At 45.7% G+C, this 21,948-nt stretch overlaps 1 protein-coding gene across 2 annotated transcripts in view; it reads right to left on the bottom strand.

Annotated features, from left to right (window-relative positions):
- ARMH3 (armadillo like helical domain containing 3) overlaps nucleotides 1-21,948 on the bottom strand; it is a 165,167-nt gene that overhangs the window by 86,471 nt on the left and 56,748 nt on the right. For both annotated transcript variants that reach the window (XM_038758263.1, XM_038758264.1), the window contains exons 17-20: nucleotides 17,728-17,793; nucleotides 16,437-16,506; nucleotides 15,148-15,208; nucleotides 6,273-6,361 (exon numbers count right to left, since the gene is read on the bottom strand). In XM_038758263.1, the coding sequence (XP_038614191.1) occupies nucleotides 6,273-6,361; nucleotides 15,148-15,208; nucleotides 16,437-16,506; nucleotides 17,728-17,793 (286 nt within the window). The remainder of the gene's footprint in view (nucleotides 1-6,272; nucleotides 6,362-15,147; nucleotides 15,209-16,436; nucleotides 16,507-17,727; nucleotides 17,794-21,948) is intronic.

The raw sequence follows: 21,948 nt of genomic DNA, 5'->3' as shown, positions 1-21,948 counted from the left end.
AAGAAGGAGGCGCCTGTGTGGGAGGACTTAACTCTCCTCTGGGAGTCTTGTAAAAAGAAGGACTCACTACAAGTCAGTCAATGAATTATTTTAATGTCTGTCTCTCCCTCTGGACTGTGGTCAGAAAACATGCCTACCAATTCTGCTGGATGGTGTTCTCCCAAGTACTTAGTACAATCCTCTGCACACCAGAAGTGCTCAATAAATACCACTGATTGATGGATAACAGCATTTATGAGTGCCTGTGAGTGCTTGAGAGTACACAAAAGAGTTAGTAGACATGATCCCTCCCCTCAATGAGCTTACAATTAAGTGGGGGAGACAGACACTACATTGATTTAAAGATGGGCAGAAGGAGGAAAGTGGATATATGCACCAGTTCGTGGTAGAGAAGCGTTACTGGTAGTTAGTGCAGGTCTGCTGAGGTGGTAGCTAGAGGGGTAGTTGTAAGCAATCAATCAATTGATCACATTTATTGAGCATTTACAGTGTGCGGAGCAGTGTGCTAAACATTTGGGAGGGTACAACAGAGTTATCCACACAAGTTAATAGTCAAGACACATAATTAGGTGGTTGGTCCAGGACTGGTGGTAGCTAGGGGAGATGTAACTTGGGAGAACAGAAGTTTAATTGGGTAAATTCTTCTGAAGTTGTCCTTTCACTGGGGGTTAAAGATGGGGAGAACTGTGGCCTGCTGGGTGTGACGGGGGAGGGAGTTCCAGACAGAATGAAGGGTGTGCACGAGAGGTCGGAGGAAGGAGATACAAAAATGAGGTTTAGTGAGAGGGTGAGCTAGAGAGGAACAGAGAATGAGAACTGGAGTGTGGTGGGAGAAGGCAGTGACTAAGTGGGGAGGACACTGATGGAGTTGCCTTACAGTCAATGGTCAGGAGTTTCTGCTTGATGTGGAAAGTAAAGTGTGAGCACAAAAGGTGTTTGAGGAATGGGGTATTTCTCTCTCCCCACCCCCAACCCAAAGTCCAGCCCTTGCAGCATCCAGTGGCTACACTCTCCAGCAGCTGCTTCTCCCGGTGGCTCCTGGAGAAAGGGATGGAATCCAGATGGAGAAGACCTTTGGATGGGGAGATTTAGAGAGGAAAAAAACAGCCTTCTCAACCCCAGCAAGTGATTAATTCTACCCTCCAGCCTGAGGCTTCTTTTCCCCAGTCAACCATTTAGACTAACTTGCCTTTGAGTCCACTGCTCAAGTATTTAGAATTGAATCATGGACCCAGAGAGATTCCCCTAAACTACAACATTCAATTTCCAGATGAGGTGAATTTTGCCGGTGAACTGTACGTACAGAACAGGAACGGCTCCTTTTTATTAAAAAAAAAAAATCAGCTCTAAATTTACCTCCAATTCATTTCTTTAAGTACCTTTGTCCTAGTGGGAGGAGGCTGGATAGGTCTTAACTAGGTACAGCATGGCCTGGAATTGCCTTTAGTGCATCTCCTAATTCTGGGAGGATTTGGGAGTCAGGAAGAGAGGATGCAATTAAAGTACTGAGGAAAAAACAGCCAGAGCAGCTGTGAGGGTCTCCTCACCTTCTCTCAAGCCATTTCTTATGGGTGCTTATCCTCTCGGGGTGTTCTCCCCATTCCCGAGGGAAACCAAGAACTGGAGAAGGCTGAAAGGCTTGGAAACTCTGACGGAGGTGGCTCCCGAGCCCAAACCCAAGCCATCTTCATTAGCAGAGAAACATCCCACTCAGACTCTACTCCCCCAAGAACCTGAGAAATCTCAGCCCATCAGGACCCCTATACCCTGTACAGCCCCAGAGACGGCTGCTTCAAGGCTTTTTCTCGGAGCTCATTCCATCCCACAGGTAGAGGTGGGGAAGGAGGCTGCAGGAGGGAGGGAGGGATTCAGAAAACAGCCCCTCTCCCTGGGTTTTCCATTCTTCCCAGGAGGGGTCTGAAAGGTCAGGCCTTGTGCAATTTCTCTCCATTTCAAAATGATGCACTACTGATGCCGTTAACACAATGAAGCTGAACAGATTGGTTTTTGGCTTTTTTGGCTCTTTTTTCCCTGCAGAGAGGCAAGTGTTGCTTAGTGATCTGAGTCTGAAATGAGGAGTCAGGAACTCCAAGTTCTCATCACGACTCTATTAGAGCCTTGCTCCGGGCCCCCAGCAAGCCACTTAACCCCTCTGGGTCTACACTCTTTCCCCGCAAAATGGGGATAAAAGGAAAAACCAGGTCTCACGGGGATGAGGCAGAGTTAAAGGGGGAAAAGCTCTGGGCTTCACTGAGGCAAAATGCCACTGCAAACCTGTCTCTACATCACCTGGGCTTTGTTTCCTGGAGCGTCACCCCAGTCAAATGTAAGCAGCCTCTCTACCAGCCGGCAATGGAAGCAAAATCGGAAGCCAGCAAGGGGTTCTGTTGGAGCACTTTCCCTTTTCTGCAGCTACACGCTTTCCCCCTGAGAGATTTTGCTCATCCTTCTGTTTCAACCAGGCCGAAAAACTATCAGGATTCTCCTCATTTCCCCTGTTAAATGCAATCTGTGGCCCTGTGGAGTAATGAAAGGAGAGATGAAGAAAAGAGGGAAAGCAACAAAACTGGTCTATCTCCCTGCGCCTGGAAACCTGATCATCTAGTGGGGACTGAGGCATTCCCAAGGCATTCCCATAATTCCATGAAAACAGGGGACATCTGGGTCCCTGAGGTGAGGGGAAGGTGTTCCAAGTAGCAGCAAAAGAGAAAAGAGACATCTGAACCATGGGATTTCATTTGAATATCAGATAAATCAAATGTCCACACTTTAGTAATTAGTTCTACCACTGGAGGGTCTCAATTTTTTTTAATGGTATTTGTTAAGCGCTTAGTATGTGCCAGGCACTGTACTAAGTGTTGGGTGGATAGAAATTTATCAGATTGGACACCACAGTCCCTGCCCCACATGGGGCTCACAGTCTTAAACCCCATTTTACAGATGAGGTAACTGAGGCACAGAGAAGTTAAGTGACTTGCCCAAGGTCCCACAGCTCCACCTTGAGTACCACCACCTTCTGTGTGCCTAGAGGATGCTAGATGTTGTACTATCCCTACAGGCAGAGAAGCAGCATGGCTCAGTGGAAAGAGCATGGGCTTTGGAGTCAGAGGTCATGGGTTCAAATCCCAGCTCCGCCTCTTGTCAGCTGTGTGACTTTGGGCAAGTCACTTAACTTCTCTGGGCCTCAGTGACCTCATCTGTAAAATGGGGACTGTGAGCCCCCCGTGGGACAACCTGAGCACCTTATAACCTCCCCAGCGCTTAGAATAGTGCTTTGCACATAGTAAGGGCTTAATAAATGCTATTATTATTATTATTATTACAGGCCACAAGACAAGGTTCCTCCCATTCAGACAAGGGAACGCCAAATGAAAAACTAGTCATTTTGAAGTGTGCTCCCACACCAGAGTACAAAAACTCAGCTAAGAGCAGTTGCTTGGTTGCTGGCTGAAGTTCTCTGGGGGACCGAGGAATCTGCATTCACTAGAAATCTGCCCCAGCCTCACTTTCCCCTGGAATCAATCAAGGGTATTTACTGAGCATTTACTGCATGAAGAGCACTGTAACTCTAAGAGCTAGGGAGAGTACAGTACAATAAAGTTGGTAGACACGATCCCTGCCCACTAGGAGTTTACAGTTTACAGGAGGAGCTAAGAGCTACTCAAGGATAAGCTCCCCAGAAGCCCAGAGAACTGGGAAGGTCTGCCAGGCCTTTCGCCACCTCCAGAAAAGAAGGCGGTGCAGAAAAGTAGGTCTTTCTCCCTTCTAAACTGTCGCTGAAATTAGCTTAATTGCACTTTCCAAGTCTTCAGATACCATGGTGACAGGCATCATATAAATAGACAGTCAGAAGAGAGATGAAACCGGGATCTTTACCCACACACTCCACCCGAGATGGGGGAAGGAGTAAAGGACACACTGCTGAGGGGAGGCTTCTTCCGAGAACTACTTGTCTCATCCAAACCCGCTGTACCTTTACCGCGGGACCAGGCAGAGAAATGCCCATGGGTGTAACTAGGGACCAGGACACTGGGCAGGGAGGAATGCGGGTTGATGGGGATATTGGTCAAACTTCACAGAGAGGAACAAAAAGGACCGCTATCAGTGCAGCAACATTCAACACCCACCTGGCACGTGACCGGAGGTATTTCTCAAGGACCCAAGCACTTCTCTATGTGTCCCCGATGCTCCAAACCCACCCAGGCAAGTATTTGGGCTCATTTCCCAGGAACATCCAATTGGCAGCTGTGGGCACGGAGTCACACACTCACACGCACCCTAGCTAACTGCTGAGCTCCAGAGTCTGGACGGGAACCTCATTCCCCTAAACCTGCACGTCCAGAAGTCAAGAACATAGAGCAGCATGGCCTAGTGGAAAGCACTTAACAGAAGTAGAGTGGCATGGCCTAGTGGATAGAGTACGGGCCTGGGAATCAGAAGGACCTTTGTTCTAATCCCGGCTCTGCCACTTTTCTTCTGTGTGACCCAGGGCAAGTGACTTTGCTTCTCTGTGCTTCAGTTCCCTTATCTGTAAAATGGGGCTTAAGGCTGTGAGTTCCATGTGGGACATGGACTGTGTCCAACCTTACTGGCCTGTAACTACCCCAGAGCTTAGTACAGTGCCTGCCACATACTAAGCACTTGAATACCATTACAAACCCCCGCCCCCCCCAATACCACAATGATGATTATTATTATTATAGCAAACACCAGCATGCCAACATGAACTAGGTAACACCAGCCAAGGAGTGGGAGGACCTGATAGAGCCTTACACTTCCATCCCCTGATTGCAATATTATTCGTCATTACTGGCTGTGATTGCAACCAGGGCGATGTTTGATTTTGCAGTTTTCCTTAACGCTTGCTGCTCTGCATCTCCCTGCAGAGTCACTGCCTGAACCCTGGCAGAATGAATTCCAGGGCTATGAGAAAGGCCACTCTTTCCTGCAGGTGAATTAGGGCACACTCCTGCAGAAACATTCTGAAGAACTACGGTGAGCCTCCTGATTAAAGACATGACAGATTTTCAATCAATCATGGGCCTCAGTTTTCTCATCTGAAAAAAAAAAAATAATAATGGCATTTATTAAGCACTTACTATGTGCAAAGCACTGTTCTAAGTGCTGGGGAGGTTACAAGGCGATAAGGTTGTCCCACGGGGGGCTCACAGTCTTAATCCCCGTTTTACAGAGGAGGTAACTGAGGCCCAGAGAAGTTAGGTGACTTGCCCGAAGTCACACAGCTGACGATTGCCTGAGCTGGGATTTGAACCCATGACCTCTGACTCCATAGCCTGTGCTCTTTCTGTGCTCTGTTCTCTCTTCTATTCAGACCATGAGCCCCATGGGGGACAGGAAATATGTTCGATCGGATTATCTTGTTTCTAGCCCAGCACTTAGAATGGGGTTTGACGCATAGTAAGCCCTTAACAAATACTACAATCATCATCATCATGATCAAGGTGTCTGCTACTGGGGGTGTGCCCCAAGGAATAGGTTCTCTTTGTCTTTCTGAACCCTTCGATTAAGGTTCCCAAAGGAAAATGGTGGCCATGTGGGGATCGAGCGTCCCCTGAGCAGAGCCACTTCCCACATGCTAAAATGGCTTGACTGGGCTGCCAAATGGGTAAGAAGACCAAAGTGAACACTGTCATTTGCTGTTTTTCTCTCAGTAGGGTGGGGAGTGGTAAAATCAGCACTGTCTGTAAACAGTAATAACGCCAGATGTAACACAACGAAGAGGATTCTCCCCTCCTTGCAGCCCCACCCACTCGCTGTGACATTCCTCGTAAGATTACTCATCTTGGGGAAATTCACATAAGCTACCCCGTAGTCCATATGCTGCAACCACATGGAACAGAGGGAAGATCCAGGTTTCCAGTAATACCAGACCCTCTGCCCTACAAAACCCTTAGGGGGTAGGAGGAGGAGCACTCTGTTTTGAGAAATGTTTCCTAGTACCCAACCAGGTGAGGGATGGGCATGTGTACAGATCTTGGGGGGCGGGGGGAGGTTGTCTATGTGTGTATGTGTGTGGGGGGGTATACACCCACGTGCGTGAATGTGTAAGTGTATGCATGTGTCCGTGGTTGGGGACAGTAAAGGTTTGAGAATTTGAAAAAATGACTTAAAAGTTAAATAAAACAGTTGCCTGGCTGCATCCTTAAAGGAAAAAAAAGGAGGGGGGTGGGCAAGAAAAATTTGGTCTAAAGACAGCAATAGTGGCTCCTGAAACCTAACAAGGGAAGACCACTGAGGAAAGGGGAAGTTACCTGACCAGAGCTCCCGCCACGTATAATGCAGCCGAACTCGGCACTTCTTCTGGTAGCACAGCAGCTTGTGCACTACTTGGATACATCGCCTGCAACACAGAAAACAGATGACAGAGAAAACAGAACAGGTGAATGGCAAGACATGATGGAAAAACTTGCTATTATCACCTGAAGTGGGCCATTTTTACCAACCATAATGAAACGGCAGAGGGAGAAAAATAAGAGAGAGGGAGAGAGCCGGAGGCACAGAGATACAGAAATAGGAACACAAATGCTGACAGAGGGACAGACAGAGGCACAGAGAGAGAGAGCGAGATTGAAAATACACGGTGACAAAGAGGAAGACGCCAAGAGAGACTGTGAGAGACAGAAAAGCAGAAAATAGAACAATACACAGGTCAGACAGAATCCTACAGCCTGACTAGACCAAAGTTTGGGCATACACCCATCCAGCCAGTGTTAAAGCTGAAGTCCCCGCCTCTAACTTCCAGGTGGAGACTCAGTCACACATGAAGTCAATCAATCATATTTATTGAGCACTTACTGTGTGCAGAGCACTGTACTAAGCACTTGGGAGAGTACAATATAACAGACACATCCCCTGCCCACTACAAGTTTACAGTCACTACGAGCAAACAGACATTAATATAAATAAATAAATTACAGATACGGACGTTAAGTGCTGTGGGGAGGGGAGGGGGGGATGAATAAAGGGAGCAAGTCAGGGTGATTTAGAAGGAAATAGGAGATGGTGAAAAGAGGGCTTAGAGAAGGCCTCTTGGAGGAGATATGGCTTAGTATGGGAGGAGAGTCATTGTCTGTCAGACATGAGGAGGGAGGGCATTCCAGACTTGAGGCAGGATGTGGGTCAAAGGTCAGCGGCAAGATAGATGTACATGTAGTTGTATTTCAATTAATCAGTAGTATTTACTGTGCACCAACTAGATGCAGAGCACTGTACTAAGCACTGGTGCACCAGTACACGTCGCTCCTCAAGAAGCCCAACTTACTCATTGGACCTCGAGCTCGTCTACCGTGCAGCTGACCCTCTGCCCACACCTTCCCTCTGACCAGGAACTCCCTCCTCCTCCTCACATCTGCCAACCTGTACTTCCCAAGCGCTTAGTACAGTGCTCTGCACACAGTAAGTGCTCAATAAATACGACTGAATGAATGAATGAATGAATCTGACAGACTACTAAACTCCCCACCTTCACAGCCTTATTAAAATCCCGGCACCCCAAGGAAGTCTTCCCTGATTAAGCTCTCTATTCCCCTATTCCCTCTCAATCAATCAATCAATGGTATTTGCTGAAAGCTTACAATGTGCAGAGCACTGTACTAAGCACTTGGGAGAGTACAACAGAATTAGTGGACATGCTTCCTGCCCATATACAGCTTACAGTCTAGTCTCTCCCTTCTGTGTTGCCTTTGCAGTTGGTTCTTTACCCTTTAAGCGCCTGACATTCACCCCATCATCATTCATTCATTCAATCGTATTTATTGAGCGCTTACTGTGCGCAGAGCACTGTACTAAGCGCTTGGGAAGTACAAGTTGGCAACATATAGAGACGGTCCCTACCCAACAGCAGGCTCACAGTCTCATCAGCACCAGAGCACTTATGTACATATCTGTAATTTACATTACTGTCTGTCTCCCCCTCTAGACTGAAAGCTCTTTATTATAATTATAATAATTACTATTATAAGAATAGCATTTGTTAAGCACTTACTATGTGCCAAGCACTATACTAAGCACTGGAGTGGATACGAGCAAATCAGGTTGGACACAATCCCTGTCCCACCTGGGGTTCATAGTCTTAATTCCCATTTTGCAGATGAGGTAACTGAGGCACAGAAAAGTTAAGTGACTTGCCCAAGGTCACACAGCAGGTAAGTGGAGGAGCCGGGATTAGATTGGACACAGGCCCATGCTCTACCCCCTAGGCCACGCTGCTTCTCCTGTGCCTCCTTCCTGGAGAGGAATGCTACTTCTACTCAGGGTGAGGTGACCAGAGGGCTGCATGATAAAGCCCACGGTGGCAGAGCTGGGTTACTAAGACATGCAATTAAATAGATTAAGTGTTCAAATTCTTCAAATCCTTAAAGGTTATTTCATACACCAACATTATTCACACCATCAGGGACCATATTCGCATCAGCAGAAACAGGTTAGTGAACAACTGGTAAAATAGGGGGAGAGATCAGCTGTCAGCACTATTTTTAAAGCTTCAGCATATAGAAAAAACCCTCTAGGACTCTATTTAATAAGTTAATTTTTCACACACACAAATCCCAGAATCCTCCACCTCGATTTTAATGACATTTCCACCTGTAGTACCAAAGCCTTGCCAATTATTAAATGCCCCTCTTTACTTCACCCCAGGGAGATTGTGGTTTTGAATAATGATCAAGAGTAAAAAAATGAAAACCTTTTAGGCTACACAAATATCCCATCATCTCAAGGCCCCTGGGTGTGTGTGGGGAGGAGGAGGAGAGCTGTGTATGCAACACTTAAAAATGAGGAGGACACAGAACAGACTGGACACAGCTGAAGCCGCTTCTCAGCCTCTTGGCTTTCCCCTTCCCGCTTTATTTCATTTATGCCGCTTTCCAAATTGTGAAGAGATGCTAAGTTACAGTTCTCATAGCAACGTTACACTTGCTACTTTACATACCTAGGTGGGTTTTGGATTGGTAGTTTAGACATGAAATGTACATTTTAATATTCAGTCTGCATAATGGGGATAAATGAATGTTCTTAGGAAAGCATTAGCTTTTACATTTCCTCTCTGTTCCCATTTAAAATTTGCAAATTTAAATGTTCAACGAACTAGAATTTTAACATGACAAATCATTAATATTAGGGTGCTGTTGAATTGCCCCGAATCCAATGAAGAAACCAGTTTCAAGTAATGAGGCCTAGTGGAAAGAGCACAGGCCTGGGAGCCAGAGGAAGACCTGGATTCTAATCTGCCACTTGCCTGCTGTGTGACCTTGGACAAGTCACTTATCTTCTCTGTGTCTCAGTCTCCTCCTCTGTAAAAGTGGCAATTCGGTACCTGTTCTCCCTGCTACATAAACTGTGATTCCTCAGTTGGGCAGGGACTATGTTCAACCTGATTATTTTGTCTCTACCCCACCACTTGGTACAATGCTTGGCTCATAATAAATGCTTCAAAATTATTATTACTATAACAAGATAATCAAATCATACAGTTTCCATTTCACATGGAGTTCACAATCCAAGAGGTAAGGAGAGCAGTACTCTTCTCTCCATTTTACAGATGAAGAAACTAAGGTCCACTGATATTAAATTAGTTGCCCGAGATCAAACGGCAGGCCAATCACAAAGCTAGGACTAGAACCCAGTTTTTCGGTTCCTATGCTCTTTCCACTAGGCCAAACTGGCCCATACTGTTACTTTCAAATTACTTTTGGTGCCACTATCTGAGATATTATACTGCACTGAATGAGCCACTGGACTGACAAAAAATAGTTGCAGTTTTAATGACCTAAGTAAAAAAAAAAAAAGGGAAGGGAGGATAGGGTGAGTGATGGGAGAGAATAGAAACAAAATGGGCTGACAAAACGGGAGGGGAGAGGAGAAGCTCTCAGTTTGGGGGATTCACATATAGCCCTGATTTCTTTAGGATTCTGGGTGCAACTTTAGAAGAGGTAAAAAGACCTCTTATGCTTTAGCTCTAGGTCCTTAAAACCTCAGAAGGCCCTTCTCTACTTCTGTGCTGGGGTTCGGAACTAAAATGAAACTGCTGGGAGTCCACCGATTCCCAAGGGTTTGAAAGGAACTGCCTGCAGGGCATCTCTAGATGACTGAGCAGGGCTTTGTGGAGCTAGCCTGACTGATGGAAAACCTAGGACAAAGGGGAGAAAAAAACTGAAATAACCTTTCCAGGCCTCTGTAGCCCTAAAAGTTTCCGGAAAGGATTCAGAGCAGTTTAGTGCCAACACTTGGTGCCTTCACCGCCAGACTCTCCTGGAGAAGAAAAATCACTGGGGTTTAACCCCAGCTCCCCTATTTGCTTGCTGTGTGATCATGCCTCAGTTTCCTCATCTGTAAAATGGGGGTAAAATAACATTTTTTTCATGGTATTTGTTAAACGCTTACTATATGTCAGGCACTGTATTAAATACTGGCGTGGATACAAACTAATCAGGTCAGACACTGTCCCTGTTCCACATGGGGCTCACAGTCATAATCCCCAATTTTACAGATGAGGTAACAAGCACAGAGAAGTGAAGTGACTTACCCAAGGTCATGCAGCAGACAAGTGACAGAGCTGGGATCATAACGTAGGAGCTCTAACTCCCAGGTCTGTGTCCTTTCCCCTAGGACACGCTGCTTCTCTTGTTCTGTTCTCCCACTCCCTTACACTGTGAGTCCCATGGGGGAACCACGACTGTCCAATCTGATTACGTTTTATTTACCCTAATGTTCAACACAGTGCTTGGCACCTAGTAACAAATGCCACTGTTTTTAGCAGTAGCATTACTGTTACAAAGGTACTCACATGGAGCCCTGGTGCACAGTGACAAAATCAAAGGAGAGGCAAGGCAGAAAATCCCCTCCAGGCAGGAAGGGCCGTGCTGGCCGATACTCAGATGAAATGCCCAGAGGGATGGACACAGCCACAGGCGCTTGGACTTCTCTTCCTTAGGAGCCTGACAGCCCACTTCCAAACCAAAATACGTTTTAAAACTGTCCTGGCCGCATCCTCGACCTGCAGTTCCCCCAGCTGAAAGCTGTCAGAATCATTCCTAACAACAGCCCCGCGCTGTCACCTTCCAAATATTCTCCAAAGAGTGCTTGCCGCGCTATTCTTCCTCCCTCCGCTCACCCCGTCTGCTGTCGTCGTGTCTGCTGACGGTGCAGGATCCTCTTCCGATGGGACTTTTAATGAGGCGGCCAGACAAACAAATGTCACCTGAACCACACGGGTGTCTTCCAAGCTTGTCACCCACTTGTTAGGACTTGGTGTTTGTCTTTTCAAACAACTGTGTATTTTGCAACTAGCCTCGGTTGCTCCAGCACCGCCCAGAAACGGTCACCCTTTTGTATTTTCCACCAACGGTAGCCCTGGTCCCCCACACCTATACACCTTTGCTACACAACCCAGGACTGGGAAAAGCCTTATCTTCTAGTGCGATCAAAGCTTTTCTCCTGCCCCCTCCTTTCTTCTGACTGCGGTCCAAAAGCTTGGGAATGTGCTCTGGTATAGGTGCAATGCCAGTTGTGAGGGGTTCAGCATCGAAAATTGGCTTCTTCCTAACCCAATGGCTATTCACTGTTTGTTCAGTGTTCACTGCTCATAACCAGTCATATTTATTGAGTGCTTACTGCCTGCACAGCACTGTACTAAGCACATGAGAGAGTAAAATATAACAATATAACAATCAATCAATGGCATTTACGAGCACTTTCTGTGTGCAGGCCACTGTACTGAGCACTAGGGAGAATACAATGGATGAAGTAGACAAGATATCTGCCCTCAAAGAGTTTATAATTTAAGCAGGGGTGGGGGAGAGATGACGAGCCTCCTCCAAGAGGCTTTCCCTGACTACACCCTCCTTTCCTCTTTTCCCACTCCCTTCTGCGCCACCCTGATTTGCTCCTTATATTCATCCTCTCTTCCAGCACCGCAGCACTTGTGTATATATATCTGTAATTTATTTATTTATATTAATGTCTGTCTCCCCCTCTAGACTGTAAGCTATTGTGGGCATGGAATGTGTTTGCTTATTGTTATATTATACTCTCCCAAGTGCTTAGTACAGTGTTCTGCACACACTAAGCACTCAATAAATGTGGATGACTTGAATTGAATTGAGTGAATGAAAGAACCAAGCCTTGGATTCTCATTAGGTTGGGTTTTTCAATACATGGCCTGGAGGATTCTCTCCTTTCCTTCACCCCTCTTTCCTGCCATCATTTTACCTCCAGTCTCCATTTCCCCAAAGCTGGGACCATTTCCTTTTTGATCCATATTCTAGCTTTGGCATGATCTTGCTGTTCCATTCAATCTGTCCTCTGCATTTCTCACTAGGCAGATTATAACCTTATCTAAGACAGTAGGGCTTCATTTTGTTTCAATTTCTCATCCCCCTGTCTGCCTACTGGAAAACACATGAAGGCAGGAGAGGTGGCAGCAGTAGTAACCAGTAAGGCTGAGGTCATTTTAGCTGAGTAGCCATGCTCCCCCCAAAGGTATCCTAGGCACTTGGTCCTAGCTCTAGAAGGACTTGAAAATCCACTGGCAAGAATTAGATGGGAAAAGGCCAGGGCCTGGGAGCAAGATGAACAGTCACAATGAGAAAAAAGACTCCAGCCGGTGAGTCCTCTGTCCGCAACCTGACGGGCCGGAATAGGCTGATGCCTGGAGAGGGTTGTGGCGGCTCCTCTAACAGTCACTGTGGATGCAGCTTCCGGCTATGGATGCTGAACGCGTGTACCTCTAGCCACAGTGCCCTGCTGCTTTTTGAGCTTGTCCTTGTCTTTCGTGGGTTTTACTGTCTCATCTCTCCCTATGTGTCAGTTGGCAGCCCTCTTTCCCCGTTTAAATTCTTGGATTGTGAGCCACTCCTGGGCCAGGGACCATATCAGCCTCATTTTTTTTATGGTATTTGTTAAGCGCCTACCATGTGTCAAGCATTGTTCTAAGCACTGGGGTACATACAAGTTAATCAGGTCGGATACAGTCCCGATTCCGCAAGGGGTTCGCAGCTTAAGTAGAAGAGAAACAGTTATTGAATCCCCATTTTACAGTTGAGAAAACTGAGGCCCAGAGAAGTGATTTGCCTATGGTCACACAGCTGGCAAATGGCAGAGACAGGATTACAACCCAGCTCCTCTGATGCCCAGGCCTGTGCTCTTTCCACTAGGCCATGTTGCCTTCACTTGTGTTATTCTTTTCCATGCTTAGTACAGTGCTCTGCACAAAGTGCTAAAAACCCTTACTACTACCACCACTTGATGCCTCATTATCTTCTCCATCTTCTCTAATCTCAGGACATTCAATTAGGGAGAGCCTGGAAATGCTGGTGGGGGAAGCAACACTGTATGGCTTGAGCTAAATAAACCATACAGAGACAAGCTCTGAAAATACAACACACAGACTTCGGGGATGGTGCCTCCACACTAGGGAGTTATGCCTTCTGAAATGTTCACTCTGTGAAGCCCAATTCTGGAAATCTAAGGGGCTTCACCCCGGACTGACATTCTAGAGACTGCTGATCCCAAGGAAATCACCTTACATTGCCACTAACCCTCATGATGCTCCTCCTCCCCTGAAGGGTCTTTCCTTTCTGCATTTAATTGCTCGATTGCCAGAACTAAAGGGCTCTTTGATTTGGGAGCTCTATGGCTTCAGGTCGGAGATCCATCACATTTTGTATTGTAATCTCCCTAGCGCTTAGTACAGTGCTCTGCACACAGTAAGTGCTCAATAAATACTTGCTTGAATGAATGAATCTCAGGTTTACTTTCAATTCAATCGTACTGAGCGCTTACTAGGTGCAAAGCACTGTACTAAGCCCTTTGGAGAGTACAATACAACAACAAAAAGACACATTCCCGTCCACAACAAGCCCATAGTCTAAAGGAATGGACATTAATATACATAAATAAACTACAGATACATACATATATGCTGTAGGGATGGGAAGGGAGGATGAATGAATGCCTGATATTAGGAAGGAAGGCACTCCAGGCCAGAGGTACAATGTGGGTGAGAGGTTGGCATCGAGGTAGATGAGATCAAGGTACAGTGAGAAGGTTAGCATTAGAGGAATGAAATGTGCAGGCTGGGTTGCAGTACGAGAATAGTGAGGTGAGATAGGAGGGGCGAGGTGATTGAGTGCTTTAAAGCCAATGGTGAGGAGTTTTTGTTTGATATGGAGGTGGATGGGCAACCACTGGAGTTTCTTGAGGAGTGAGTGGGGAAACATGGCCAGAACATTTTTGAAGGAAAATGATCCGGGCAGCAGAGTGGAGTATGTGCTGGAGCTGGGAGAGACAGGAAGCAGGGAGGTCAGCAAGGAGGCTGATACAATAATCAAGGTACGTGGCTCAGTGGAAAGAGGCTGGGTTTTGGAGCCAGAGGTCATGGGTTCAAATCCCGGCTCCGCCAATTGCCAGTTGTGTGACTTTGGGCAAGTCACTTAATAATAATAATAATAATAATAATAATGGCATTTATTAAGCGCTTACTATGTGCAAAGCACTGTTCTAAGCGCTCGGGGGATACAAGGTGATGAGGTTGTCCCACGTGGGGCTCACAGTCTTCATCCCCATTTTACAGATGAGGGAACTGAGGCACATAGAAGTTAAGTGACTTGTCCAAAGTCACAAAGCTGACAAGTGGCTGAGTCAGGATTTGAACCCATGACCTCTGACTCCAAAGCCCGTGCTCTTTCCCACTTAACTTCTCTGTGCCTCAGTTACCTCATCTGTAAAATGGGGATTAAGACTGTGAGCCCCCCCATAGGACAACCTGATCACCTTGTAACCTCCCCAGTGCTTAGAACATTGCTTTGCACACAGTAAGCACTTAATAAATGCCATTATTATTATTAAGGTGGGATAGGATAAGTGCTTGTATTTACTGTTTCAAAGGATTCTATCGTCCCCTTATGTCAGAGAGCCCAGAAAATTTACAAGGGGTATTTGCAGAAAACAAAGGCCGTCTACTTTAGAAAGACACACAAATACATTCTGAAGAAAGCTCTTCTGGCATTCTCCCCTCCCCCACAAATGTGATTGTTTTTCTTGGCGGAAAGAATATTTAGAAGATTTGGTGGCTGGAACTTCACTTAATTCTAAATCGATCCAGAGAGCAAACAGGCTATTGCCACTTACACATAAAGGTCCATGGGAAACTCCTTCATCATGTGCGACACGATAAACTCCACCATCAGATCTGAAAGGAGAGGGAGAAAAGAAAAAAATATCAAATCCATGGAATCCGTGAAAACTAGCCTTTGATCTTAACAAAAAGGACACCTTCTACACACCCTAAAAAAATCTGATGACAATTTAAGTTACAGAAAAGACCTCTTCCTTATCACGCTGATGAGTCCTTGAGATCAGAAATTGTATCAGAAGGTACCTCAAGCCATTAGGGTGGGTTGTGCACCCTGTGGATATTCAATAAATATTTGTTGACTGACGCATTGGCTTTCTATAACCCAGCATAAGGCAATATATGGGACCTTTCTCCTAATGAGATTACCACCCCCTCTGATGAGATTACAAAGTAATTCAGGCATTCAGTGCTTTGTTTTATATTTATTTCATATCACCGTGTTAATGTAAATGCCAACAAGAAATCATTAACTCTGAGAACAGCTCTCAGGCAAGGAGCAGGTAATGGATCTTATCCATCCAGGCAGAGCCTCAGCTCTGAATCTCTGTCAATCCCTCTCTGTCTCAGTATCACATTAAGTTTGACAATGGATTGAAATGGTCAGGGGACACCTGATCAATAGAAGCTTAATCTTAATTATTGTTTCTGAACATGGGTTGATTTAGGCATCTCAGCTTCACATCCAAAGAGAGATAGAAAATTTGGGAGTGTTATTCTACTCCAGGCAGAAAAGTTCCCCAGTATCCATCTCCACCCGTCAGCTTTCCGGCTTTCTCTCTGCTTGTTGGCAGTTTATAATGCCTAGGGCTTGCCTAGGAATTCACATCTACTGACAAACTAGCATTTCTATTTCACAACAAAAATGGGAGGGAAGGTTTTTCCATTAGCTTCAGGGAAGTACTCTCAGAAAAATCATTGTCCATCCCCAAACTATGCATCCAGCTAAAATACGGCCATTCATCTCAATGGGAAAAGACTGGCTCTTACGAACAGCAACAGAATTTAGTGAGAATACCAGTGATATATGAGGGATTGGACAAAATAGGGAAGCGGGAAAAGAAGTCCACTGTTAAAGTGAACAAGTAGTAATTCCCCTTTGAGGGGGTGGAGGGGGAAATCACCTCAACAAACTGCAGCAGGAACTTTTCTTCTTCTGCAGACATCTCAACAGTGTGCAGTCATAATTGTTACCAATCAATCAATGGTATTTATTGAGCACTTCCTATGAGCAGAGTACTGTACTAAGTGCTTGGGAATACCGATTGTGGGGATACTCACTCACCCAACACTGCACACACCAGAGGACGGCATGGGAGGTTCTTGTCAGCTGCTTTCTTTCTATGTCTCATAGGCTTTGAATGCACAGAGATAAAAAGGAAAAAAAAAAAATCAGCGGAGGCCTTCAGTAATGCCCAGGGCACCCTTGTGATGTACAAATAAAACTATTCCTGCAGGGCTTCCCCCTTTTGTTCATGGTGTTTTCTTTCCCCCGGGGAATCGGAGACTGAAAGGTAGCTCAAAGCATAGTGACAATAGGAAAGGGCTCACTGCTGGTTACTGGTGTGGGGGGGGTATTAAGAATGAGACCCACTATTAATCTGAAGCACCCATCAAGGGAAATAAGCAGTCAGAGGGTCCTACTTATGCCATCCCTTTAATGGACACTCATCACTGGAGGAGTGGGGCATTTTGGGGTACTGTGGCAAAACTTTCAACCCAAATCTCACACGGATTCTCTCCACTCTCCTGCCTGGCTACTGGGAAATTCACTAGATCTCCAAATGCCCATCTCTCAATTTCTCCAATAAGAACAATCAGTAAACTTAATTTAATCAATAACTGGGCAGACAGTAATTTGAAGAGGAAGGATCGTGAATCTTTGCCTCTATAAATATGGTTAGCCCAGGTGCGATGAAAATGCCGCTTTTGGCTTTAAGTGTGAAAAATCTTGATTGCCCTCATGTCCTCTTATCACACGCACTGCTTCAGGAAGAACCAGCCTCCAAAGAGAGCGCTGATGGGGAAGCCCAGGGCTAGAAATTGAAAAGAACAAATGAAGAGGCCCCTTTCACCAACCACAACCATCAGGGAGGCAGCATGATCTAGTGGAAAGAGTATGGGCTCGGGAGTCAGCGGACCTGCATTCTAATCCCAGCTCTGCCACCTGCCTGCTGTGTGACCTTGGGCAAGTCTCAACCTCTCTGAGCCTCATTTTCCTCACCTATAAAATGGGAATTAAAGCCTACTCCTTCCTACTTAGACTGTGAGCCCCATACGAGTCTGGGATTGTGTCTGACTTGATTATCTTTTAAGGGATTTACCAAATACCATAATCATTATTAGAGTCCTTTTCTCTCTTTCCCCACTGAAGGTAGGATTTCACTGGCTCATCAGACCAGCAGGCCCAGCTCATGGGTCACCTACCTCACTACCAAAGCCCCTCCTAAATCGTCACTTCCAGGTGAAGAGAAAACTACCAAACCATACCCTCTCACTCCCAACTATCACCACTCTTTCTTCACTATCTCAAATTTTCTGTAAAGCGAGAAATATGCGCCAGTGGCCATACCCACCATTCTGTGTAGGTTGACTCGAAAATTCATGTTGTCGTCATGCAAAAACGCATTAGCATATTGATCCTAGTTTTTTAAAAAAGAGAAAGAGATGTAAGAAGCACATACAAGATAAGCAGTCTCACCAACCCCAAGCCTTACCTAAGATCCTCAGGTCTTAAGAGCTTTCTAAGACCAACAGAGGAAATAAATGGCACAGCTCAGCTTATTTCCTTCAGATTCAGGTCACCCTTCTGCTTGGGGGCTTAGCTTGGGTTTCCTCCCCTGTGACCTTAACAGGCAGAGAAATTCTGTTTCTTGGTGCGATATAGGAGGAATAAATATCCTAGTTTTCTCTCTTCCACCACACTGTTCTGGAACCCAAGGCCCTGCCTGTGACAGGAAAAGGAGAATCAACCAGGGACTGTGGGAGCTGGTTCAGCCACAACTGTACTACCGGGATGCAGATTTGTCTGCTCAGATACCTTCAAGGCCTACCTCCTTCCCTCCCCTTTTAGACTGTGAGCCCACTGTTGGGTAGGGACTGTCTCTATATGTTGCCAATTTGTGCTTCCCAAGCGCTTAGTACAGTGCTCTGCACATAGTAAGCGCTCAATAAATACGATTGATTGATTGATTGATTCACCCTCCACTCCAATCACCACAAAAATCCTAAAGGGGTTCTAGAGTTCGCAGAGGAAGTCATTTCTCTCGGGCTTCCTCCTGGCTCCTTGTAGGTCCCACACATAATACTCCTTTCCGAACAGATAGTTCCCATATGTAACAATTCTTCCTGAAGAGATGGCATGCTGAGTCACCAATCAGTCTATGGAATTTATTGAGCATTTACCATGTGCACAGCACTAAGCACTCGGGAGAGTGCATTGTAATAGACACATTGTCTGCCCACAGGGTGTTCACCAATTATGAAAAATAACCCCAAAATGTTGAGGGGCATTTTAAAGACAGGTTTTGAAATAATATCAGAGCAAGTATGCCAAACTTGCTGTTGACCAAGATAGCTCTGGTAGCCAACACTATCTGCCAGGCCACTCTGAGATCTGTCTGATGTCTCAATATACGACTCCTATGGCCAAAAGCAGCAGGGACTGTGTTTCTCTGAGGTTTCTGGTTGCGGTGTGAGAGTTGACAACATCACTGGAGAGCCCTGAGCGACCTCTTTGGGGATGAAGCGGCTTGGCTTAGTGGATATACCACAGGCCTGGGAGTCAGAAGGACATGGGTTCTAAAATCGGCTCTGCCTCTTGTCTGCTGTGTCACCTTGGGAAAGTCATTTAACTTCTCTGTACCTCAATTAACTCATCTGGAAAATGGGGACAAAGACTGTGTACCCTATGTTGAGCCCCCTTGTTCCTCTCCTCCTCCTCCTCCCCCCCGCCCTACCTCCTTCCACTCCCCACAGCACCTGTATATATGTTTGTACAGATCTATTACTCTATTTTACTTGTACATATTTACTATTCTATTAATTTTGTTAATGATGTGCATTTAGCTTTAATTCTATTTGTTCTGATGACTTCACACCTGTCCTCATGTTTTGTTGTCTATCTCCCCCTTCCAGACTGTGAGCTCGTTGTTGGGTAGGAACTGTCTCTATATGTTGCCAACTTGTACTTCCCAAGTGCTCTGCACACAGTAAGCGCTCAATAAATACGACAATAAATGAATGCATGGCACACAGTAAGCGCTTAACATAAACCATAAAAAAATTACAATCCCAGACTCTTAATCCCTCCTATTTCCCCTGGACACGGGCCAGGCTTGAAAATCAAGTTGTTCTATTAATAACAATAATAATAATGGTATTTGTTAAGTGCTTACTGTGTGTGTGCTGAGCACTGTTCTAAGCCCTGGGATGGATACAAGGCTATCAGGTTGCCCCACATGGGGCTCAAAGTCTTAATCCCCATTTTACAGATGAGGTAACTATGCTTACTGTGTGCTGAGCACTGTTCTCAGTGCTGGGATGGATACTAGGCTATCAGGTTGCCCCACATGGGGCTCAAAGTCTTAATCCTCATTTTACAGATGAGGTAACTGAGGCCCAGAGAAGTTAAGTGACTTGCCCAAAGTCACACAGCTGACAAGCGGCGGAGCTGGGATTAGGACCCATGACCTCTTGACTCCCAAGCCCATGCTCTTTCCACTAAGCCACGCTGCTTCTCTGCAGTTTCTATTTCTCTGCAGCTTCTCTGCTTCTATTCCCCACATTCACCCAAAGAGCTCATGAAAGAATCCATTAAAACATTAAAGTTTTCAGCAACTGAGGCCAGCTGCCAATGGTAACATAAAGCTGAATTTTCTTTGTAGCCTCTCAGGTCCAGCAATGTTAAGAAACTCCTCAGTGCTGATTGCTGCTGCTTCACTAGACTCCTATATGTTCAGTAGTGATTCTCCTTGTCTTAAGTGGCTAAGAGGTTGAGTTTCACCCTCAAAAGGAAAACCTACAGTAGTCTGCTACTATAATTGTGGGATCCAGAAGATTGCATTGGTTTGGCCAGTTTCACAGCACATACACTCTCCATGACATTCCCTCTCTTTCCCAGCTAGGAAGAGGATGAAGAAAGAAAGAAAAAAAAAAACCACCAGACCACACCCCTCCCCACCTTCAAAGCCTTATTTAAATCACATCTCCTCCAAGAGGCCTTCCCAGACTAAGTGCCCATTTCTCTTACTCCCTATCCTTTCTGTGTCACTGTCAAACTTCAATTTGTACCCTTTATTCACCCCATTTTCAGCCCCACAGCACTGATGGGCAAATCCAGATTTTATTTTAATGTCTCTAGACTGTAAGCTCCTTGTAGGCAAGGTACATGTCTACCAACTCTGTTATATTGCACTCTCCCTTGCACTTAGTACCATGCTCTGCATAGAGTAAGCGCTCAGTAAATACCATTGATTGACCAACCGATTGATGGAAAGAAGCAAACATCTTTGGCTCTTTTCTCCCACTTTCAATCAATCCATCAATCACCTTCATTGCTTGGAGTGCAGCTGAAGTTGACACAACCTAGCTGGGCAAGGGAGCGAATTGCTGCTAATGCACACCTGGAGGGAGAAAAAAACCCTTATTCTGCCTCATGTAAGTCTGGCAATTTACAGCTAAGAGTGGCCTAGGGGAAAGAGCATCAAATTAGGAGTCAGGATATCTCAGTTCTAATCCCAGCTCTGTCACTGGCCCGCTGGGTGACCTTGAGCAAGTCACTAAAACTCTCTGAGCCTCAGCTTCATCATCTATAAAATGGGGCTACAATGGACTGTGAGCTCCATATCGGGCAGGAATTGTGTCCAGTTAGATAATCCTGCATCTACTTCAGTGTTTAGACCTAACGAACACTTAATCAAAAAAATTAATTTTTGGTTGTTTTTCAAAGATGAGAAACCCCGGTCTCTACCAATCCCAGGCAAGGGAGAGCTTCTCTCCACCAAAGGAGAGGAGACTCAAAGACATCAAGAATTTGCAAACTCATGACCAATCAATCAATTATTGATGGGTCTGAAAAACTCACTAATCTTGATCTAATCTTCTTTCTTCAAGGGAAGGGGAACAAAATCATTGAGCAATATCAATACTGTGACTTCCTAGATATCTTCAGCAAACCTTTAAAGGCTTCTGGAAGCCAGGTGGAAGGGGCAGGGCAGAACTGTGTTTTATCGCCTTCCAGATTCTACTGCCAAAGAAAACCAAGTCACGGGAGCAGGATTTGGCACAGTCATCAAGCAGCAACTTTATAATAATAATAATGGTATTTGTTTAGCACATACTATACACCAGGCATTGTACTAAGCACTGGGGAAGGTGGGGCGATACCAGCAAATTGGGTCGGACACAGTCCCTGTCCCACATGGGGCTCACAGTCTTAATCCCCATTTTACAGATGAGGCAACTGAGGCACAGAGAAATGAAGTGATTTGCCCAAGGTCACACAGCAGACAAGTGGAAAAGCTGGGATTAGAATCCATGTTCTTCTGTCACCCAGGCCCATGTTCTTCTATCCACTAGGCAATGCTACTTCTCCTGGGTGCATTCCCAGCCCTGAGGGCTCATCGCCAGCCTTCTCGGTGCTGGGAAGGAAAAATGATGGGGTTGGGTTATTGGGGGCAAGCTGAAGTTGCCCTTCTTGATAAAGGTCTTCATTAATGGGGATGACCCAAGACTTCGAATGGAGTTCTAGCTAATCTCACAGGCAGCTGTGGGTCCTACTCATTAGACAGACACAT

Source organism: Tachyglossus aculeatus, chromosome 16, assembly GCF_015852505.1.
Source record: "Tachyglossus aculeatus isolate mTacAcu1 chromosome 16, mTacAcu1.pri, whole genome shotgun sequence".
In the NCBI taxonomy this organism is placed as follows: Eukaryota; Metazoa; Chordata; class Mammalia; order Monotremata; family Tachyglossidae; genus Tachyglossus; species Tachyglossus aculeatus.
This window is presented reverse-complemented; position numbering and strand designations above follow the sequence as displayed.